Here is a 22,814-nt window from a genome sequence, read left to right on the forward strand (position 1 = left end):
TCCCTTGTCCCCTGCGGCCGGAGCAGCGCTGGTCACCCCATCCCGGTGCCGTCGGTGACCCCACCCCGCTGGGGACACAAGGACAAGGACAGACGGACGGACAGACGGACAGATGGACGGGGAGAGGAGGGGGCGCAGAGGGGCAGAAGGACGGACGGACAGCGCAGGAGGAAAAGGGATGGATGGGCTGGGGAGCTCGGGGCGAGCGCACCCCAAAAGCGCTCCGGGGGCACCGGAGGGACCGGGGGGCGCCCGGGGGGGCTCAGGGGGGGCTCGGGCTTTGTGTGGCGGCGGCGGCGGCGGCGGAGGGTGCGGGCTCGGCCGCTCCGTGATGCTCCGAGGGCGGGGAGGAGGAGGAGGAGGAGGAGGAGGAGGGGGAGGGACTTGCAGCCCTTTTCTGGCCGCCGCCGCGGCGGAGAGCGGCAGAGCTCGGGCAGCCCGGCCGCGCTCCGGCTCCCGGGGGTGTCACCGGCGCCGCTGCCCCCGCCATGGCCGGGCTCCTGCCGCTGCTGCTGCTGCTGCTGCCGGCGGTGAGTGCGGGGAGCAGCGCCCGGGGAGCCCCGCGAGCCCCGCGGGGAGGGGATGCGGCGTCCCGGGGGCACCGGGAGCGGCCCCGGAGGCACCGGGGCACGGGGAGTCCCCCCGCGGGATGGAGGGGCCCGGGGGCTTCGCACGGGGCGGGTTCGGAGGGGCCCGGGCTCACCGGGATGGGAGCCCCGCGGGTGAGGAGCGGGGGCAGCGCCGTGCGGGGCTGGAGGGTCCCGGGGACACCGGAGAGCCCCGGGGGGGCGGGCGGAGCTCTTGGGGTGCGGGGGGAGCTGGGCGGGGATGGGGGTCCCGCAGCCCCTCCGGTGCCGCTGTCCCCGGCTCTGCCACTGCAAAGGGCGACGGAGCCGCAGCCCGAGGGGAGCGGGGACAGAACGAACCCCCCCGGTGCCTTCATCAGTGCCCCCCACGCACCCCCCGAAACCTCTCCCGGACTTTCCCGGCTCCGAAGTGCCCCAGAGCTGGGGCTGAGACCCTTTCGAGACCCTTTTCCCCCTGGCAGAGCCCTCGCCGTGCGCCCCAGACAAAAAAAAAACTTCAGGGCAGGGGCAGGGGGGGGCCGGCAGAGAGGGGACAGGGGCGGGGAGGGGGGTCCAGGCCCGCAGCTGGGGCAGGATCGGGGCCGTTTGGGGGCCAGGATTTGCCGGGGGTCCCAGGGGGGCCGTCAGGCACCGGACACCCCTCGGGCAGGATATTAAAGGGGAATTCAGCCGGGCAGGGCCGGGGAGCGGAGCGGGGCTGGCACCGCCGGCCCGGGGGGGGCCCTTTCCTCCTTTCCCCCTTTCCCCATCGCCCCCTCGGGATCGCGGTGGCCAAACCCCCCCTCCCACCCGGGGCCGCTGGGACAGGGGCGGGGACAGCAGCGCCCGGAGCTGTCCCGGCCGGATGGATCCCAACCATTCCCCCCGGGCATCGCCCCCTCGCCCCCCCGGCTGCTGCGGATGTCCCCAAATCGCCGCTGCCCCGCTCGGGGGCACCTCCGGGGCCGGCTCCGCCCTCCGGGACTGCACCTGCGGGGCTGGGAGTGTCCCGGGAGGGACAACGGGGACCCGGCTGTGTCCCCCCAGCTGCGCCCGCACCCCGGGACCCTCCCGAGACCCTCCGGGATCCCCGGGACCCCGCAGCCGCTGCTCGGAACCTGCCAGGGCCGGCCGGGGCTCGGACGTGGCTCCCGGAGCTGCCCAAAGTTGGGGAATCGCTGGGAGCCGGGATTTGGCCTCTCCCCGACGCGGGGCTCGGCCAGGAGAGGCAGAACGCGCCCGTCAGGCTCGGATCTCGGCCGGGCTCGCCTCCAGCTGGAGCATCCCCTGCCCTGTGCGGCCGCTCCGCGCTCCGGGGCTCCCAAATCCCGCTCGGAGCGGCTCCGTCCTCACCCGGCAGCGGCTCCAACCCCCCCGAGCCGGCTCCAAAAACAATTCCGAGCTTCCAGAGGTGTCGCCGGCGCCCTCCGCCCGCGGCCGGGCCGGGCCAGCTGTCAGGGATGCTTTATGGCGTTAATTCCGCGCCTTTGTCACCGGGAGCCGCGCTAAGGACGCGCGCGTTTCCGCGGCCTAACGCGGACCAGGTGCCGCTGCCCAGGCTCGGGGGGGCTCGGAGCCCCCAGCCCCGGAGGGAAAGCCCCGGAACGGGGGGCCCGCGGCACCTGGAGCGGGGAATCCGCAGCGTTCCGGGAGCGTGGGCGGGGGAGCCGGCGGGGAGAGGGGGAGGCCCCGCGGGGAGGGGACAGGTGGCACCGGGTGGCCCGGGAGAGGAACCGGGTGGCCCCGGAGAGGAACGGGGTGGCCCCGGAGAGGAACCGGGTGGCCCGGCCAGGCTCGTCCCACACGGGCAGCTCGCAGCTGTGGGGGAGATGGGAGATCTGGGATAGGAGGAAAATTTGGGATCGGGGGAAATTCTGGGATTGGAGGTAGATCCGGGATCAGGGGAAGATCTGGGATCCCTGGAAACTCGGGGATTGCAGGATGCTCTGGGATCTTTGGGTGCTTTGGGATCAGGGGAAGATCTGGGATCGTGGGATGCTCTGGGATCGGAGAAAGATCTGGGATCGTGGGATGCTCTGGGATTAAGGGAAGCTCTGGGGTCTCTGGGATCAGGGGAAGCTCTGGGATCAGGGAAAGATCTGGGATCATGGGATGCTCTGGGGTTTCTGGATGCTCTGGGATTAAGGGATGCTCTGGGGTCTCTGGGATCTCTGGGGTCTCTGGAATCATGGGATGCTCTGGGATCATGGGAAGCTCTGGGATTTCTGGGGTCATGGGATGCTCTGGATGCCCCGTGTTCAGCCCCATCACCAGTCACATCCAGCCCCATTCCCGGCCGCTGGAAGCGCATCCCGGGGATCTGGGAGCTGCCAAACCCTGCCCCAGAGGAGCTCGGCATGGGCTGTGCCCAGCTGGGCTCCAAAACCCCCAAATGTGCCCCCAATGGGTGGGCACAGCCTCACCCCAAAGCCCTTCCCAGGGGACATTTGGGGTGCTGGGAGGGTTCCCGATATTCCAATCCCTCCTGCCTGCCTGGAGTGGGAAAAGGGGCTGGGAAAAGGGGCCTGGGAAAAGGGGTTGGAAAAAAGATCTCGGAAAAGGGGCTGGGAAAAGGGACCTGGGAAAAAGATCTGGGGAAAGGGACCTGGGAAAAGGGACCGGGGAAAAGGGGTTGGAAAAAGGATCTGGAAAAATGTTCTGGGAAAGGGTCTGGGAAAAGGGACTGGGAAAATGTTCTGGGAAAAGGGGGTGAGAAAAGGGGCTGGAAAAAGGTTCTAGGGAAAGGATCTGGGAAAGGGGCTGGGAAAAGGATCTGGGAAAAAAGGATCTGGGAAAATGTTCTGGAAGAGGGTCTGGAAAAAGGGTTTGGAAAAGGGTCTGGGAAAAGGGCTTGGGAAAAGGGCTGAGAAAAGGGTCTGGAAAAAGGAGCTGGGAAAAGGTTCAGGAAAAGGATCTGGAAAAAAGGGTCTGGGAAAATGTTCTGGGAAAGGGCCTGGAAAAAGGGTTTGGAAAAAAGGGCTGAGAAAAGGGTCTGGAAAAAAGAGCTGGGAAAAGATTCAGGAAAAGGATCTGGAAAAAAGGGTCTGGGAAAATGTTCTGGGAAAGGGCCTGGAAAAAAGGGCCTGGGAAAAGGGTCTGGAGAAAGGTTCTGGAGAAAGGGTCTGGAGGAAGGGGCTGCCAGGGCGGGCGGGCTGGCGGGGGCGCGGCGGGGAGGGGGAGCGGCCGCCTCGCAGCGCAGGGTAATTGGAGCACTTTGTCATTCAGCTGCCTGGAATTGGCGCTCCATTGTCTCGGCCCCGCCGGATGCGGAGCTCCGAGCGCCGCACCGAGCGCGGGGACGCGGCCAAGGCGCTGACGAGGCCGCCAGATGCTCCCCCGGGCCTCTCCCCCCTTCCCCAAAATCAGCCGTGGGTGGGTGGCGGAGGGAGGGAGCGGGGCTGCGAGCGGGAGGGGCCTGGCAGGGCCGGCACCTGCTGCGGGACGGGGCTCCCGCACCCCGCGGGGCTTTGGGGGCAGCTCGGCCCTGCCCGGGCTGCAGAGCCCCGTGGGGGTGGCCCCGGGCTGTTGGTGGCGCTCAGGGGCGGTGCCACCAGGCAGGGAGGGCACCGAGGCTCCTGCTGCTCCCTCGGTTCCCCGTTCCTGGTGCCCAGAGGGTTTTGGGGGGCAGAGGTGCCACCCAGGCTCTCCAGACCCTCCATGGGGGGCAGGAATCTCTCCCTCTCCCTCTCCCTCTCCCTCTCCCTCTCCCTCTCCCTCTCCCTCTCCCTCTCCCTCTCCCTCTCCCTCTCCCTCTCCCTCTCCCTCTCCCTCTCCCTCTCCTCTCCTCCGGGTGGTTCAGGGCCCTTAGGGGACATGGCTGAGGAAGGGACAAGGACAAACAGAGGCCACATCACCCCAAACCCCCCTGAGGACCCTCCCAGCTCCCTCCAGCACAGAACTCAGCAGGGCCTTTCCCGAGCAGTGAATTCTGCCTGGAAAAGCGCTTTTGTTTCCCCCCAAATCCGCATTCAGCATGAGTGGGGTGTCCCCAGAGCGGGCCCTTCCCGGGCTGTCCCATCCCGGGGGTGACAGGGGTGACAGGGGTGACAGGGGTGACCTCTGGGCTCTGCTCTCCCGCCAGGGTCCCGGGGCCGGCGCCTCCAAGGACGATTGCGTGTCCAAGCTGTTCACGGCGGGCGGGGAGTGCTGCCGGCTCTGCAACGTGGGCGAGGGCGTGGTGCAGCCCTGCGGGGTCAACCAGACCGTCTGCGAGCCCTGCCTGGACAGTGAGTGCCCCAAACACCCCCTGTCCCCCCTGCAAGTGTCACAGCGTTCCCGGGCCACCCCTCTGCTGAGTCAGGAGGGGCTCGGGCCGGGCTCTGGGCAAAGGATGGGTTAAAATGGGAGGTTCTTCCCCCAAAATGGGAGTTTGGGGTGTGGAGAAGGGCACAGGCCCATTGTGGGGTCAGGGCAGCGCTGTCAGGTACAGGGAGGGGTTTGGGATGGGCAGAGGGGGGTTTGGGATGGGCACAGGGGGGTTTGGGATGGGCACAGGGAGGGTTTGGGATGTGCACAGGGGATTTGGGATGGGCACAGAAGGGTTTGGGATGTGCACAGGGAGGTTTGGGATGGGCACAGGGAGGGTTTGGGATGGGCACAGGGGGGTTTGGGATGGGCACAGGGAGGGTTTGGGATGGGCACAGGGAGGGTTTGGGATGGGCACAGGGGGGTTTGGGATGTGCTCAGGGGGGTTTGGGATGGGCACAGAAGGGTTTGGGATGGGCACAGGGAGGGGTTTGGGACGTGCACAGGGGATTTGGGATGGGCACAGAAGGGTTTGGGGCAGGGAGGGAGCAGACAGGAGGCAGAGGAGGCTGGAGGAGCAGAGCCAGGGCAGGGCTAAAAATACCTCAGCGTCCTGAGAAATCGATGGACGGCTCTGCCTGCCTGAGCCCGGCCGGGAAACGGGGCTGGATCCCTCCTGGATCAGGGGATGGATCCCAGTGAGGGATGGACCCCAGTGAGGGATGGATCCCAGTGAGGGATGGATCCCAGTGAGGGATGGACCCCAGTGAGGGACAGATCCCAGTGAAGGATGGATCCCAGTGAGGGATGGATCCCAGTGAGGAATGGATCCCACCAAGGGAAAATCTCCTCCCCACCCTCAGCTCTTCCCTGAGAGGGATTTTGGGGTGTGGAGGGAAGGAAACCTGCAAACCCCGCAGGTGTCCCTTGCTGGGATGGGGAGAGGACTCCTGTGGGCCTGGAACCCCCTGGATCCCCCTGGACACACCCAGAAGCCCCTGAATCCCCCTGGACATGCCCGGATCCCCCTGGACATGTCTGGATCCCCCTGGATCCCCCCGGATCCCCCCGGATCCCCCCGGATCCCCCCGGATCCTGCTGCCACGGGCTGGGCAGGTGGAGGCAGCCCCGCGGCTGGCACGGCCTCCAGACTGCGCCCCAGGAATGTGGGCACGGCCCAGGGCCGAGGGTCCCCACCTGCACCCGGGGCTGCCTCCTCCGAGCACTCCCTTGGACGCGTTCCCGACCCTCCGGGGGAATCGTTCCGGAAAAAATCCTCTGCAACCGAAGCCCGGCCCCTGCCAACGCCCGGGGGGCTGCCAGAAACCACCCCAGAGAGGGGGGGATTGCTCTCATTCCCCCTTTTCCCCCATCGCAGCCTCCCCAGGGCCCGGGGGCTGCCTCATGATTTATTTATGCCCCGCAGCCTCCGGGGGAGGGAGGAAGGGAGGGAGCGCTGGGGGCTCGGGCCCCGTTCGGAGCGGGGCTGTAATTGCTCAGCTCAGATCCCTTCGGCTGCCACTGCAAATGTGCCCACTCAGCCGAAAGCCTTTCCTGGCCACTTCCCCGCTCTAATGGCGCCCATCAATAATTCAGGATAATGCAAGGCATGAGCCCAGGTTAATGGGAGCCGCGTGTGCCGCCCCGGGGCTGCTCCGGCGCTGCTCGGGCACGGGGCAGGGGCTGCGCGGGGCTGGCGGCGACAGCGGCAGCGGCACCAGGGGAGCCGCGGCTGCCCCGACCCCGCGAGTGGCCGAGGATGGGTTTGGGAGCAGCCTGGGATAGCGGGAAGGGTCCCTGTCCAGGACGGGGTGGGGTTTGCGGTCCCTCCTGACCCCAAACCTGTCCGGGGTTTTGTGGCTCCGCATCCTCTGCAGGTCCAGGGAAAGCCTCAGGGCAGGGCCAGGACACCCGGGCACAGGCACAGGGTGAGGGAAGGTGCTGGGAACGGGAAAAATCCACTGCTGAGGCTGGGATGGAACCCCCATCCCTCCCATCCCGCCCATTCCCGGGGGTTCGGGGCAATCCCCCCAAAGCAGCCCCAAATTCCTGTCCTTCCCTCAGTGTCCCCAGGGAAGCTGCTGGGAGCAGGAACCCATTCCCAGCACCATCCCTGGGGCTGAGCAGGGCTCGCAGGGGTCCCCGGGGCTGGAATTTCCCCGGATGGGATGGGGTGGGCAGCGCGGGGGCAGCAGCAGCAGCAGCTGCGCCCTCCAGGACGGGCTCCGCTCCTTCTTCCGGGGCTAAAAATATCGCCGAGCTCCTCCGGGAGCGGGCACAGCGCGGAGCGGGCATTGATTTCCCCCGCAGCGCGTCCTGCGGGCTGAAACCCGAGCGCAGGAGCCGCGGGGTCAGGCAGAGTCAGCGCTGCCCGGAGCGGGGACACGCGGGGAGCCCGGCAGGATGTGTAGGGGAAAGCGATGGGGTGTGAGGGGAGGGGATGGCCCCGGGAGGTCAGAAAGGGGAATAAAATCGGGAATTAGCGCGGGGATGGGCAATGGGGGCAGCGCAGCCAGGCCGGACCCCGGGGGGAAATGGGAATGGGGAAGGTGTTAATGGGAAGGATGCTGCAAACTGGGAATTGCGGAGGAATGGGAGGAGGAGGAGGGAATGGGGATGAAGAGACGTGAATGGGGATGAGGTGGGGATGGGGATGAGGTGGCAGGAATGGTGCAGATGTCAATGGGAAGCTGAGCCTGGAAGGATGCTTCAAACTGGGGATTGCAGAGGAATGGGATGAGGAGGCGGGAATGGGATGAGGAGGCAGGAACGGGATGAGGAGGCAGGAATGGGGAAGATGTTACTGGAAAGCTGAGCCTGGAAGGAAGCTCCAAACTGGGAATTGCTGGGGGAATGGTGCAGGTGTCAATGGGAACGGGAGCCTGGAGTGTGCTGGAGCTGGGAATTGTGGTGGGAATGGAGGAGGTGTTAACGGGAATTTGGGTCTGGAAGGATTCCAGACTGGGAATTGCAGAGGAATGGGATGAGGAGGCGGGAATGGGGAGGATGTTACTGGGAAGCTGAGCCTGGAAGGAGGCTCCAAACTGGGAATCACTGGAGAACGGGGAAGGTGCGAATGGGCTGAAGAGCCCAGGGGATGAGGAGCTGGGAATTTCTGCGGGAACGGGGAGAGTTCATTAACAGGAAGCCGAGCCTGGGGGGGCCGCAGAGGGGGCACCCCCGTCCCTCTGACCCCAGAGGGGACGGCTGGACCCCGAGGCCGAGCTTTGGTCCCCTCCATGCCCACCAGGCGTCACCTTCTCGGACACGGCGAGCGCCACGGAGCCGTGCAAGCCGTGCACGCAGTGCGAGGGGCTGCAGAGCATGTCGGCGCCCTGCGTGGAGACCGACGACGCCGTGTGCCGCTGCGCCTACGGCTACTTCCAGGACGAGGCCAGTGGGAGCTGCCGCGAGTGCCGCGTCTGCGAGGTCGGCTTCGGCCTCATGTTCCCCTGCAAGGACTCGCAGGACACCGTGTGCGAGGAGTGCCCCGAGGGCACCTTCTCCAGCGAGGCCAACTTCGTGGACCCCTGCCTGCCCTGCACCACCTGCGAGGACAACGAGGTGCTGGTGCGGGAGTGCACGGCCGTGGCGGACGCCGAGTGCCGGGGTAAGAGCGCGCGCGGCGTGGCTGTGTCATTGTCACCGCTCTGCTGCCACCGCTGGGATGTTCCCAGTGTGTGTCATTGTCACCTCTCTGCTGTGGGGTAAGAGCTGTGCATGGTGTGGCTGTGTCATTGTCACCACTCTGCTGTCATTGCTGGGACATTCCCGGTGTGGCTGTGTCACTGTCACCGCTCTGCTGTGGGGTAAGAGCGTGCACGGTGTGGCTGTGCCATTGTCACTGCTCTGCTGTCACTGCTGGGACATTCCCGGTGTGGCTGTGCCATTGTCACCGCTCTGCTGCCGCCGCTGGGACATTCCCGGTGTGTGCCATTGTCACGGCTCTGCTGCCACCGCTGGGACATTCCCGGTGTGTGCCATTGTCATCACTCTGCTGCCACCGCTGGGACGTTCCCGGTGTGGCTGTGTCATTGTCACGGCTCTGCTGCCACTCCAGGGACATTCCCGGTGTGTGCCATTGTCACCACTCTGCTGTGGGGTAAGAGCTGTGCCTGGTGTGGCTGTGTCATTGTCACTGCTCTGCTGCCACCGCTGGGATATTCCCGGTGTGGCTGTGCCATTGTCACCGCTCTGCTGCCACCGCTGGGACATTCCCCGTGTGTGTCATTGTCACCGCTGGGACATTCCCGGTGCAGCTGCCGAGGCGTGGCTGGGTCTGCGTTTAGGGAGTAGTGCCGGGATCTGGCAGGGCTGGTATCTGGCACTGCTGGGCCAGCGAAAGGAGCTGGGACTGTGTTCCTGTCCCCATCAGCATCCCAAACACAGCTCTGGCCCTGCAGGGAAGGGGAAAATGGGGGGAAAAGGGGAGAAAAAAGGGGGAGAGCAAAGTCAGAGCCGTGCTGAGCTCCTGGAGGATGCAGGGCTGCTCCAGAGGGGCTGAGGGGCTGCTCCAGAGGGGCTGCTCCAGAGGGGCTGAGGGGCTGCTCCCACCAGGGGCTGCTCCCACCAGGGCTGCTCCCACCAGGGACTGCTCCCACCAGGGGCTGCTCCCACCAGGGCTGCTCCCACCAGGGGCTGTTCCCACCAGGGGCTGCTGCCCCCGGGGCTCCTCGCCAGCCCCAGCAGCGCTCCCGGGCGGGAGCAGCGTCACTCTTGCCCCGAGTGGCAGCAGAAAAGCTCTTTCTTTGTCCCGGCCGCCGCCGGGCCGGGCAGAGCGGCAGCTCCGCCGAAGGGTCGAGTAAATGGAGCCACAAGTCAAGGACACAGGGATGGCTTTGTCTGCAGTGGGCTCGGGAGCGGCTCCCAAAGGGCAGCGGGGGCTGGGACACAACGGGGCAGGATGGGGCTGGGACACGGCAGGGCTGGATGGCACCAACCCCCCTGTGACAGCGACACCAATGAAGCCCCGGGGCTGGCGGGGCACAATTGCAGCCTGGCACGATCCCAGCCCAGCACAATCCTGGCTCAATCCTGACTCCAGCCCAGCACAATCCCAGCCGGGCACAACAATCCCAGCCCAGCACAATCCTGGCTCAATCCTGACTCCAGCCCAGCACAATCCCAGCCTGGCACAACAATCCCAGCCGGGCACAGCAATCCCAGCCTGGCACAACAATCCCAGCCTGGCACAATCCCAGCCCGGGGGCAGGAGGGTGGCAGGGTGAGGTCCCAGCTCCTGCCGCAATTCCCAGCTCAGCCTCACTCCAGGATGGGCTGGGGGATGTGGTCCGGCCCTGGCACCGGGCAAAGGCCCGGAGAGGGCACAGGGAGGGTGGGATGGGATGGGATGGGATGGATGGGATGGGATGGGATGGGATGGGATGGGATGGGGTGGGGTGGATGGGATGGGGTGGGATGGGATGGATGGGGTGGGATGGATGGGATGGGGTGGGATAGGATCAGATGGGGCACCCATGTGTTTCCCCGTGACAAGCCCAGACGGCTCCGCTCTCCCGGGACACGCCCGGGTGTGGCAGGAGCGGGGTCACTCCCGGACGGAGCCGCAGGGGCCGGGAAAGGAGCAAGGCCAGGCCTTGGAGCTGCGGGAGCGGCTCCGTGCGGGCTGTGGGCACCTGGGCTGCCTCAGGGCGGGTTTGGGGTCAGCTGGGGCAGCTCCCCTGGGTTTGGGGGCCGCAGCAGGAGCCGTGCCCCAAGGGACAGCGCTGGCGCAGCCACAGCCACCCTCAAGGCAGGGCACAGCCGTGCCCTCATCCCGACCCCGATTTCCCTTCCCCTCCACCCCGCAGGGCTCCACCCTCGCTGGACAACGCCTGCCCCGTCCCTGGGGGGCTCTGAGAGCCCCGAGGCCGCCTCCAGGGAGCCGCTGAGCACCGAGGGGGGGCCCAGCACCGCGGCCGACACGGCCACCACCGTCATGGGCAGCTCGCAGCCCGTGGTCACCCACGGCACCAGCGACAACCTCATCCCCGTCTACTGCTCCATCCTGGCCGCCGTGGTGGTGGGGCTGGTGGCCTACATCGCCTTCAAGAGGTACCGGGACAGGGATTTGGGGAGCGGGGAACAGGGGGATCCCACAGCCACAGCTGCCACCACCAGGGGCACCAGGATGGGCAGATTTCCAAAACTGTGTGGGGGGTGAGGAGGGAGGTGGCAGCAGCGTGGGGGACGCACTGCAGCCTTGTCCCATTCCCTGTCCATGTCCCCCTCCCTGTCCCTGTGTCCCTGTCCCATTCCCTGTCCCTGTCTGTGTCCCTGTCCCTGTCCCTGTCTGTGTCCCTGTCCCTGTCCCATTCCTTGTCCCTGTCCCCCTCCCTGTCCATGTCCCTGTCCGTGTCTCCCTCCCTGTCCCTGTCCTTTTCTCCTTGTCCCTGTCCCTGTCCCATCCCCTGTCCCTGCCCTGGCACCAGGGCAGAAAACAGAAACTGGGACAAGTCCCAGGGAAGGGGACAAAGCCCTGGCAGCCCCAGGGATGTCACCTGTGTGTCGCTGTCCCCGCAGGTGGAACAGCTGCAAGCAGAACAAGCAAGGGGCCAACAACCGCCCGGTGAACCAGACGCCGTCCCCCGAGGGGGAGAAGCTGCACAGCGACAGCGGCATCTCCGTGGACAGCCAGAGCCTGCACGAGCAGCAGCCCCCCGGGCAGGGCACCCAGGGGCCAGGTGGGGCTGCTGGGGTGGGCAGGGAGGATGGGCAGGGACAGCCTGGGATGGGCTGGGACAGCCTGGGATGGGCTGGGACAGCCTGGGATGGGCACGGACACCCCAGGGGTGGGTGGGGACAATCTGGGGTGGGCTGGAACATCTCAGGGATGGGTGGGGACACCGAGGTGGGCAGGGACAGCCTGGGATAGGCAGGGAGGATGGGCAGGGACACCCTGGAATAGACAGGGACAAACAGGGATGGGCCAGGAGGATGGGAACAGACACCCAGGGATGGACAGGGACACCCAGGGATGGACAGGGGATGGACAGGAAGGATGGGCAGGGACAATTTGGGATGGGCAGAAACACTCAGGGATGGACAGGGACACCCTGGGGATGGGCAGGGACAGCCAGGAATGGAGAAGGACACCCAGGGATGGGCAGACAGGACAGGCACAGACACCCAGGTAAGGGCAGGGACACCCAGGTAAGGGCAGAGAGGATGGACAGGGACACCCAGGTAAGGGCAGAGAGGACAGGCACAGACACCCAGGTAAGGGCAGGGACACCCAGGTAAGAGCAGGGAGGATGGGCACAGACACCCAGGGATGGGCAGGGACACTCAGGGATGGACAGGGACACCCGGGTAAGGGCAGGGATGGGCAGGGACACCCAGGTAAGGGCAGGCAGGACGGGCACAGCCCCGGGCACGCTCTCAGACCATTCCCCCTCTCTCCAGCAGCTCCCAAGGCGGACGGGAGCCCGTACTCGGCGCTGCCGGCCAGCAAGCAGGAGGAGGTGGAGAAGCTGCTGGGCAGCTCGGCGGAGGACACGTGGCGGCAGCTGGCGGGGGAGCTGGGCTACAAGGAGGAGCTGATCGAGTCCTTCACCCGCGAGGAGGCCCCGGCGCGGGCGCTGCTGGCGCACTGGGCCGGCCGCGAGTCGGCCACGCTGGACGCGCTCCTGGCCGCCCTGCGCCGCCTGCAGCGCGGCGACATCGCCGACAGCCTGGCCAGCGACTCCACCGCCACCTCCCCCGTCTGAGGGCCGGCCCCGGCGGCTGACCCTGCCCGGCCACGGGGGCAGATGGCGGGGTCAGCCCCAAGCAGGTCCCGGTACCGGCCCCTGGTGGTGTTGGAGGGGCTCGGCCCCACCCTGATCACAAATCCCGGCCGCGGGATGGACGGACAGATGGACAGATGGACACGGGAGAGAGCGCCGTGCTCTCAGCCCTCTCCTCTCCTCTCCTCCCTTCCAGCTCCTTCTCTCCCTGGGGCTCCTCTTCCTCCTGCCCCACCCCGTTCCCCTCCAACACCCCCAAATCCGGCTGCTTTTACCCCAAAAGCGGGGGAAGGGCAGGGTTGGGCACCCTGGAGCCGCTGCCCCGGGATTTGGGGGCTCGGGGGGGCTGGGGGAGGGGACCCGGCTCCCTACACTGTGAAATTTGGGGTGCAGCTCCCCACAGCTCTGCAGGGATTTGGGGGAGCAGCCAGGACCAGCCCGGACACTGAGGAGCAGATTTTGGGGTGCCAGGACCCCTCTGTGGGGGCTGCAGGGGCCACCGAGGGGACACTGAAGGTGGAAAGCGCTGACCAAGTGCCTGCCCCGCGGGGACACCCCCAGGGCCCTGCTCCTCCCTCCTGCCCTGTCCCTGAGCTGCAGGGACCTCTGAGGCCACCCTGCCACCCCTGCACTGTCCCCGAGCGGGGCCAGGCCACCCTGCCACCCCTGCACTGTCCCCGAGCGGGGCCAGGCCACCCTGCCACCCCTGCACTGTCCCCGCTGTCCCCACCCTGCTGAAAGGGCTCCTGCTGTGCCAGCACCGTCAAGGGCAGCTCTGCCCCCGGGGTGACACTGGCACCTTCTCGGGGAGGTGACATCGGTGACATCGGGCAAGGGAATGGCCCGGGGTGACATTGGCACCTTCTCGGGGAGGTGACGTTGCTCAAAGGGCGTTTTGGGGGCGTTTTGGCCTCAGCTGGGTGAGCTGGAGTGGCCACCGGCCTGGAGATGTCCCCTGGGCTGTCACCAGCCTCGGGATGTCCCCTGAGTGGCCACCAGTCCAGGGAGTGTCCCCTGAGCTGCCCCCAAGCTCCCGGCGATGTCCCCAACCTGAATTGCCAGGTGTGGGCACAGCCCTGAGCCAGGTGTGGCCACCCCTCCCCTCTGGATTCATCCCAAAATTCCTGGCTGAAGGCAGAACCGGGGTTTTTGGGCCCTCCCGGAGGAGAGACTTGTACATAGGAATTTGGTGTTTGACCCAGTGCTCGATGTGACCCCTGGGGACAGCCCTGTCCCCTCCCCACTTCCAGCTGGGAATTCCCAGCCCAACCCTTTGGTCCCCCCTCGTTTCTGGCCTTAAAGGCTCCACGGGGAGGCAGAGGAACCAAAATCCCACAGTTCACCCCCAAAATCCCACAGCAGCGTTGGGATATTCCCAGCATCCAGCTCCAGGGGCTGGAGCGGCTTCCATGGGAATCCAGCGCCCAGATCCTCCGGAATCTTCTGGAAATTTCCCTCCCGCTGCACTCTGGATCATGGAGAACCCAGGCTGGGATTTGGGGGATTCCAGCACCCAGATCCTTTGGGAAGAGCCACCCCTGGCTGGAAGGGCTGAAAACCCCAAATCTGAGTCCCAGACTCCTCCCGCCACCCAAATCCAAGGAAATTTGCCCCAAATTTCCAACCCCACTCGCAGTGGGCTGGAAACCCCCAGCTCCTGCCAGACCGAGCCACACAACGGGATGGATTTGGTGTTGATTTGGGATGGATTTGGTGTTGATTTGGGATGGATCTGGGACGGATTTGGGGTGAATTTGGGATGGATCTGGGGGATGGATTTGGGATGAATTTGGCATGAATTTTGGATTAATTTGGAATGGATTTGGCATGAATTTTGGATTAATTTGGGATAGATTTGGGAGATGGATTTGGGATGGATTTGGGTTGGATTTTGGATTAATTTAGGATGAATTTGGGATGGATTCCATCACTGGCCACCTTCAGGTAGCTCCCACTGGTCTGGGATTTTGGAAAGCGACTCCAGGGCAAGCCGAGGGTGCCTGGATCGAGGTGCCCGAACCCAAACCGAATTTCCTGGCAGAGCCAGCCCAGCCCAGCCTCTCCCGCTGGGAATTCTGTTCCTCAGGACATCCCCGCCTCACCCTCAGGTTTTCATTGCCATGGGAAGGGATTTCAGCGCCCCCAATCCCAAAAAATCAGATTTTCAGGGCCGAGGGAACGGGGACAAACTCAGCATCCAAAGAGGAGCCGGGAGCTGCCTCAAACCCCCCTGGCTGCGGGGGGAAAAAAATGGAAATAAAACTCAAAAAAACACCAAAAAAAAACCCCCCAAAGCCAGGAGGGAAACCCAAGCCAAAGCCAGAGCTCGTTTCGTGTTGTACCAAGCCCGTGTGTTGCTCCACTCCCCACTCTGTAATTCCAGGGCCGATTTCGTAGGAATAGAAGGATTTGGGGGGGTCTGGGGGCAGCATGAGCCGGGGGGGATGCACGGGGGAGGCCCAGGGGGGTGGAATTTGTCCGTGTGTATCCTTGGGATGCCAATAAAGAGCATCCGTTGTCGTTGTCCCGCTCGCTTCTTCCTGATCTCCCAAAAAAAAACAAACCAAAAAACCCTGGGAATCCAGGATGGGAAAAAGCCCTCAACGCCTTCCCGATGGGATTTTCACCGGGAACATTCCCATTCTGATCCCAAATCCCTGAATTCCCAGAGCAGGAAAAGCAGGAAGCAAGCTGGGCTTCGTGTGTGGGATCAGGGACAGCAGATTTATGGGCAGAGAGGGGGAAAAAAAAAAGGGAAAATTTGGAATAAATCTGGAAAGGGGCCTGATGTTCTCACGGGCTGGGGGAAATCCTTGGAAAAGCTCCTTCCCCTTTTTAATGGGACTCAGGGGAGGGCCAGAGCTGCTGAATCCCACATCTGCTGCCAGGGGGGGCGGCAGGGCCAGATCCCTGCTGGATCCACAGGGAAAAATCCCAAACCCAGCCCCGGGGCCTGGGAAAACGCAGCAACCGCTGGGAAAAAAAAAACGGGGAAAAAATTCCAAATTAAACTCCGTGGAGGCGCTTTTCATTCAAATCCCTGCAGGGAGCCGGGAGCTTCCCTTGGAGCGGGAACGAGATGGGAAAGGAAATCTGGGAAGGGAAAAGTGGGAAAGGGAAAAGCGGGGAGGGAAAAGAAGAAAAGGAAAGCGGGAAAGGAAAAGCAGGAAGGGAAAAGTGGGAAAGGAAAGCAGGAAAGAAAGGGGGAAGGGAAAACCGGGAAGGGAAAAAACCGGGAAGGGAAAAAAGGGAAAAAAAAAGTGGGAAGGGAAATCCGGGAAGGGAAAGTGGGAAGGGAAAAGAAGAAAAGGAAAGCGGGAAGGGAAAGCGGGAAAGGAAAGAGGGAAGGGAGAACCAGGAAGGGAAAAACCGGGAAAGGAAAGCAGCAAGGGAAAAAAGGGAAGGGAAAAAGGGAAAGGAAAGAGGGAAGGGAAAAGCAGGAAAGAGGGAAGGGAAAAGCAGGAAAGGAAAAGCGGGAAGGGAAAAACCGGGAAGGGAAAAACCGGGAAGGGAAAAAAAGGAAGGGAAAAGCGGGAGGGAAAAATCGGGAAGGGAAAACCGGGAAAAAATTATGGGAAGGGAAAAGCGGGAAGGGAAATCCAGGAAGGGAAAGTTGGATTTCCCAGGGAGCAGCAGCGGTCCCGGGCCAGCCGCAGCCGACGATCCCGAATCTCCCGGGAATTTCCTCCCCAGCCCCGCTGCCTCCCCCGTTTCCCCGCAGGTTTCTCCCCGGTTCCATCCCGGCTTTGGGGGCGCAGCTCCCGCAGGGAATGGGGGGGTTTGGAGCCGTTCCCGGTCCCCGGGCGGGATCAGCCCCCCCGACCCCCCCAGGCTGGATCTGCCGCCCAGATGGAGCCGCATTCCCGGGTAATGGGAAGCAGTTGGAGCAAAGGGCGCTGCTCCATCCCCCGGGCCCAGCTGCGGCCCTGGGTTTTCCAAAACATCCCGCGGGACCCCCTTTAACCCTTCCAGGACCTCGGGAGAGCCGGGAATGCCCCCCCGGCCCCGCCTGGATGGGGATTTAATTCCAATTTCCTCTCTGGGGCCGGCGCTGAGCCTTTAATCCCCCCCGGCGCGGGGGTCGCGACCCTGGCACCGCCTCCCGCTCCCAATTCCCGATCCCGGCCCCTTCCCGCTCCCAATTCCCGATCCCGGCCCCTTCCCAGCGCGGGCTGGGAGCGACGGGGCCGGGCCGGGGTCCTGGGGGGTCCCTGGGGAGGGGACCCCGCCCGGATTCCCTGGAATCCCCCCGGGATTGGGGGAAACCCAAAAGGCCCCAAACCGCACCTGGGAGGGGCACAGAGGGATTTGGGATCCAGAGGGATTCAGGATATGGAAGGATTTGGGGTTTTTAGGCTCCTAAACCTCCCAGGATCCAGAGGGGGTTGGGGTCTGGAGGGATTCGGGATCCAGAGGGATTTGGGATTTTTAGGTTCCTAAACCTCCCAGGATGCCGAGGGATTTGGGATCTGGGAGCATTTGGGATCCGGAGGGATTTGGGATTTTTAGGTTCCTAAACCTCCCAAGAACCAGAGGGATTTGGGGTCTGGAGAGATTTGGGATCCGGAGGGATTTGGGATCCGGAGGGATTTGGGATTTTTAGGTCCCTAAACCTCCCAGGATGCTAAGGGATTTGGGATCCAGAAGGATTTGGGATCTGGAAGGATTTGGGATTTTTAAGTTCTTAAACCTCCCAGGATCCAGAGGGATTTGGGATCTGGGAGCATTTGGGATCCGGAGGGATTTGGGATCCGGAGGGATTTGGGATTTTTAGGTTCCTAAACCTCCCAAGAACCAGAGGGATTTGGGATCTGGAGAGATTTGGGATCCGGAGGGATTTGGGATCCGGAGGGATTTGGGGTTTTTAGGCTCCTAAACCTCCCAGGATCCAGAGGGGTTTGGGATCTGGGAGCATTTGGCATCCGGAGGGATTTGTCCTGCTTTGCTTCCCCAGGCTGCCCTTTGGGGTGTGAGGGGTGAAACTCCAGGGAATTCCCTTGGAACGCCCCCCCAGGGTTCCCAAACCCCAATCCCAGTTTAGGAACCCCCAGAGGATCCCAGGGCTGGAAAATCCGGGTGGGGATGGACCCAGCGCTCCCGGAGCCACTTGAAAAAAGGAGAATTTTCCCAGGAAAAATTCCCTGCTCCAGCTTCCCCCACACCTCCCACGCTCCGTGAGAGCCGAGGGAGCTCCGGCTGCACCTGGCAGGGAGGGATGGAGGGGGGGATGATGTGGGAATTTGGGGGAAATGTGGGAATTTGGGAGGGTGTGGGAATGGGGGAGAAATGTGGGGATTTGGGGGGATGTGGGAATTGCAGGAGGATGTGGGAATTTGGGAGGATGTGGGAATTTGGGGGAAATGTGGGAATTCTGAGGGAAATGTGGGAATTTGGGGGGATGTGGGGATGGGGGGGGAAATGTGGGAATTGCAGGAGGATGTGGGAATTTGGGGGAAATGTGGGAATTTGGGAGGGTGTGGGAATGGGGGAGAAATGTGGGAATTCTGGGGGAAATGTGGGAATTTGGGAGGATGTGGGAATTGCAGGGGGATGTGGGAATTTGGGGGAAATGTGGGAATTCTGGGGGAAATGTGGGAATTCTGGGGGAATGAGAGGCCAGGACTGGGATCCGTTATCCTTTGGGAAGGGGCCTGACCTCCCCCCCAATTCCCTGGAATGTGATCCCAGGGATCTGCAGACGAATTGCGAGCCCCTGGCTGGATTTATGTGGGAATCAGGGCTCAGGGTGGGATTTTGTGGGAATTCCGAGGCTGGAAGGAGCTGGGAGGGCTTTCCCTGGATTTGTGGCGGAAGGAAGGAAAAATCCCGGAGTTTTTCGGCAGGAAAAACATCCCAGCTGAGGCTGAGGGAAAAGCTGCTGGGTTTTAGTGCTCCATAAATCCCCCGCAGCCCGGGATCATCCCGGGAAATCATCACCTCCTCCAAAAACAAAGCCCAGCACCGGCACCAGGGGAAACCTTATCCCGATTTCCCTCCCCGCGGGAGTTTTGGGGGGAATATTCCCAGAATCGGAGTTCCCAGCAGCTGACACTTCCCTGCTCTCTGTCAGCTGCGGGGGCTCGGGTTCCCAGGGAAAGGAAGAGACAAAGGAATTGCGGCTCCCTGAAAAGCGGCCCTGCTCCGAGGAGAGCGGCGCTGAAATGGAAACCCGGCATCCGGAGAGGGGGAAAGGCGGGAGAAGAGCGGCTCCAGAGGCGCCCTGGGCTCGGATCCCGGCTTTGGGGGAGAGCAGAGGAAAAACTGGGAGCAGGGAGGGGATGAACGGGGCCGGGAATGCCACGGGGTCCTGGAGCTTTGGGGCGCTCCCCTTTCCCCATTCCCTGGGATCCTTCCTGGCCCATTCCCGGGAATGTCCTCAGAGCCCGGCCCGGCTTCCCCGGGGCTCTGCTGAGAATTCCCAGAGAGGGAATTCTCCCTTTCCCGGCCAGGGAATTCTCCCTTTCCCGGCGAGGGAATTCTCCCTTTCCCCGCTCCCGGGGCCACGATTGGCTCTGGATTGATGGGAGCCATTTCCTGGCAATGCCTCGGGGATAAATCCTGCGGGGATCGATGGATGCCCCGAGGCTGCCCGGGAATTCTGCTGCCCTCAGCAGGACCTGAGCAGCCTCTCATTAATCCCGAATTCTTGCTAATTAAGCCTGCCCAATCCTGAGTTTCTGCTAATTAACCCTGCCCAATCCCAATTCTTGCTAATTAACCCTGCCCAATCCCAATTCCTGCTAATTAACCCTGCCCGCCTCCTGGGCCTGGATCCTGGGGAGTCCCCGGGGATGGATCCCGGATTTGGGGTGGCAGTGGGATTTGGGATTCACCTTCCCACCCCAAACCATCCCACCAGGAGCCGGAGGAGGCTCCGGCGGCTCCTGGAGAAGCTTCCAGAGGCTCTGCTCCGTCCATCTGTCCTTCCCTGCTGCGGTATCGCCTTCCCTGCAGGCAGAGCTCCCAGCCCGGGGGCGGCAGCGCGGGATGGATGGGAAAGGCAGCTGGACACAGCCCCGGAGGTCCTGGAAGGAGCCCGAGGAGGAGGAGGAGCAGATCCCTGTGCCAGGACATGGATATCCCAGCCGGGCCTGGAATCTGGGAAAGCGCTCGGCTCCGTCCCAGCTCTGTCCCAGTTCATCCCAGTTCCATCCCAGCTCATCCCAGTTTCATCCCAGTTCCATCCCAGTTCATCCCAGTTTCATCTCAGCTCCATCCCTGGGACGTTCCCGCTCCTCATTCCTGCCCAAATCCGTCCCCTTTTCCCTCCTGCCCCTATAGGATGGGCATGGAGAGGCTCTGGCAGCACCTGGCCAAAACCCTGGGTGAATCCCACCAAAAAACCCCATTCCCACTGAAAATCCTGTGTGAATCCCGATAAAATCCCATTCCCACTGAGAATCCTGGGTGAATCCCAATAAAATCCCATTGTGACTGAGATTCCTGGGTGAATCCCGATAAAATCCCATTCCCACTGAAAATCCCAGGTGAATCCCAATAAAATTCCATCGTGACTGAGATTCCTGTATGAATCCTGATAAAATCCCACTCCCACTGAAAATCCTGAGTGAATCCCGATAAAATCCCATTCCCCCTGAGAATCCTGGGTGAATCCCAATAAAATCCCCTTCCCACTGAAAATCCCGGGTGAATCCCAATAAAATCCCACTCCCGCAGCATTCCCGGCTCCGGGGGTGCCACGGGAGCTCCATGAATTCCAAAGGGGAGCAAATTCCGGGATCAGCGGCGCTCCCAGGACGCCGAGCCTGTGGAAATTCGGATTATTGGGGCCTGGGGTGGCGCTGGCAGCACTCCCGGCTCGGGACCACCCAGAGCTCCAGGAAAGGATTCCCAAACCCCTGGGGCTGTGGGAGCTCCTGGAGACCCCCAGGGAACGGGGCAAGGTCAGCACGGAGCCGGCCCCGAGCCTGGAGTGTCCCGGCTCTGCCCCGGGTGTGGGAGGGGACATCCCAAAAACATCCTAAAACATCTTAGAACAGCCCAAAAACATCCCAAAAAACATCCCAAAAAACATCCCCAAAACCATCCCCAAAACCATCCCCAAAACCATCCCCAAAAACATCCCCAAAACATCCCCAAAACATCCCCAAAACATCCCCAAAAACATCCCCAAAACATCCCCAAAACATTCCCAAAAACATCCCCAAAACATCCCCAAAACATTCCCAAAACCATCCCAAAAACATCCCAAAAACATCCCCAAAAACATCCCAAAAACATCCCAAAAAACATCCCCAAAACATCCCCAAAAACATCCCCAAAAACATCCCCAAAAACATCCCCAAAACATCCCCAAAACATTCCCAAAACCATCCCAAAAACATCCCCAAAACATCCCAAAACCATCCTAAAAACATCCCCAAAACATCCCCAAAAAACATCCCCAAAACATCCAAAAAATATCCTCAAACATCTCAGAGCAGCCCAAAGACATCCCCAGAACCTCCAAAAAATGTCCTAAAACATCCCAAAAAACATCCCAAAAACATCCCAGAACCATCCAAAAAATGGTCTTAAAACCATCCCAAAAACATCCCAGAACATCCCAAAAACATCCAAGAACCATCCAAAAAATATCTCAAAACATCCCAGAAACGTCCCAAAACATGCTGAAAACATCCCAGAACATCCCAAAAACTTCCTAAGACATCCAAAGACACCCCAGAAACATCAGAAAACATCCCAAAAACATCCCCAAAATATCCTGAAATATCCCCAAAAACATCCCCAAAACCATCCCAGAACACCCCAAAACATCCCAGCCCAGTGCCAGGCCGAGCCAGGCCTCCCAAATGTGGTCCCATCCTTAATTAACCCGGCGTTAATTACGGAGCGCGGCCTCTCCCGCCCTGCCCGGGGAGCGCAGCCAAGGCCGGGCTTGGGATGAGCTCTCGGCTCCCGGGGGATTTTTCCCCGTTTGTTTTTGTGGGATTTTTCTGCTGCCCCGGCCCCGCAGATTCCGCCTTGGACGCCGATTCCGTTCCCTCCCAGTCCAGCCCCGGGCTGGGCCAGGGAGGGCTGGGATCCTAAAAATATCCCTGATTATCCCCGAATGGTTTCCTGCTCGTTTCCCAGCCCTGGGGTTGTTTTTCCTTCCCAGTCCCGGCCTCCCAGATCCTGCCCCTGGATCCAAAGGGGTTCAGAGCAGCCACGGGCATTTGGCCACCCTGAGCGCTGTCCCTGGGGACCCAAATCCCAAATATTCCCTGGTGAGACCCAAATCCCTCCTGGAAGAACCCAAAAATCCCCCTGGAAACCCAAATCCTCCCTGGAAGGACACAAATCCCCCTGGAAGGACCCAAATCCCCCTGGAAGAACCCAAATCTGCCTTGGAGGGACTCAAATCCCCCTGGAAGGACCCAGATCCCCCTGGAAACCCAAATGCCCCCTGGAAGGACCCAAATCCGCCCTGGAAGGACCCAAATCCCCCTGGAAGGACCCAAATCCTCCCTGGAAGGACCCAAATCCCCCTGGAAGGACCCAAATCCTCCCTGGAAGGACACAAATCCCCCTGGAAGAACCCAAATCTGCCTTGGAGGGACTCAAATTCCCTTGGAGGGACCCAAATTCCCTCTTGAAGGACCCAAATTCCCCCTGGAGGGACCCAAATCCCCCTGGAAACCCAAATCCACCTTGGAGGGACCCAAATTCCCTTGGAGGGACCCAAATCCCCCTTGGAGGGACCCAAATCCCCCTTGGAGGGACCCAGATTCCTCCTGGAAGGACCCAGATCCCCCTGGATCCCCTTCCCATGGCTGGAGCAGGCTGGAAACCCCAGATCCAGCTGGGAATCTTTGGGATGAGCTCCAGAATCCTCCTGGCCGAGCCGAGGCGCCCGTCCAGCCCCACCTGGGGACACTTGGGGACACTTTTGGGGGACACTTTTGTGTGAGGCAGGAGGGGATCCCGGCCCACAGCTCCTGCTGGTGAAAACATTGGGAATTCCTTGGTGAAACATTGGGAATTCCTTGGTGAAAACATTGGGAATTCACTGGGGGAAACATTGGGAATTCACTGGGGGAAACATCGGGAATTCTCTGGTGAAAAAATCAGGAATTCTCTGGGGGAAACATCGGGAATTCCTTGCTGAAAACATCGGGAATTCCTTGGTGAAAACACTGGGAATTCACTGGTGGAAGAATCAGGAATTCTCTGGTGAAACTTGGGGAGCTGGCTGGTGAAAACATTGGGAATTCACTGGTGAGAACATCAGGAACTGGCTGGTGAAAACATTGGGAATTGGCTGGGGGAAAAA

The 22,814-nt window shown here is 62.4% G+C and overlaps 1 protein-coding gene across 1 annotated transcript; it reads left to right on the forward strand.

The window, feature by feature from the left end:
- Positions 1-331: 331 nt before the first annotated feature.
- On the forward strand, positions 332-14,933 carry NGFR (nerve growth factor receptor). The gene is given in 7 exon segments (XM_071451012.1): positions 332-403; positions 405-530; positions 4,648-4,792; positions 8,062-8,421; positions 10,622-10,865; positions 11,334-11,494; positions 12,219-14,933. Coding segments are annotated over 7 exon segments (1,410 nt in total). The 3' UTR covers positions 12,521-14,933.
- Positions 14,934-22,814: the final 7,881 nt, after the last annotated feature.

Source organism: Agelaius tricolor, unplaced genomic scaffold (assembly GCF_023055355.1).
Source record: "Agelaius tricolor isolate 1412-34295 unplaced genomic scaffold, bAgeTri1.0.p SCAF_31, whole genome shotgun sequence".
In the NCBI taxonomy this organism is placed as follows: Eukaryota; Metazoa; Chordata; class Aves; order Passeriformes; family Icteridae; genus Agelaius; species Agelaius tricolor.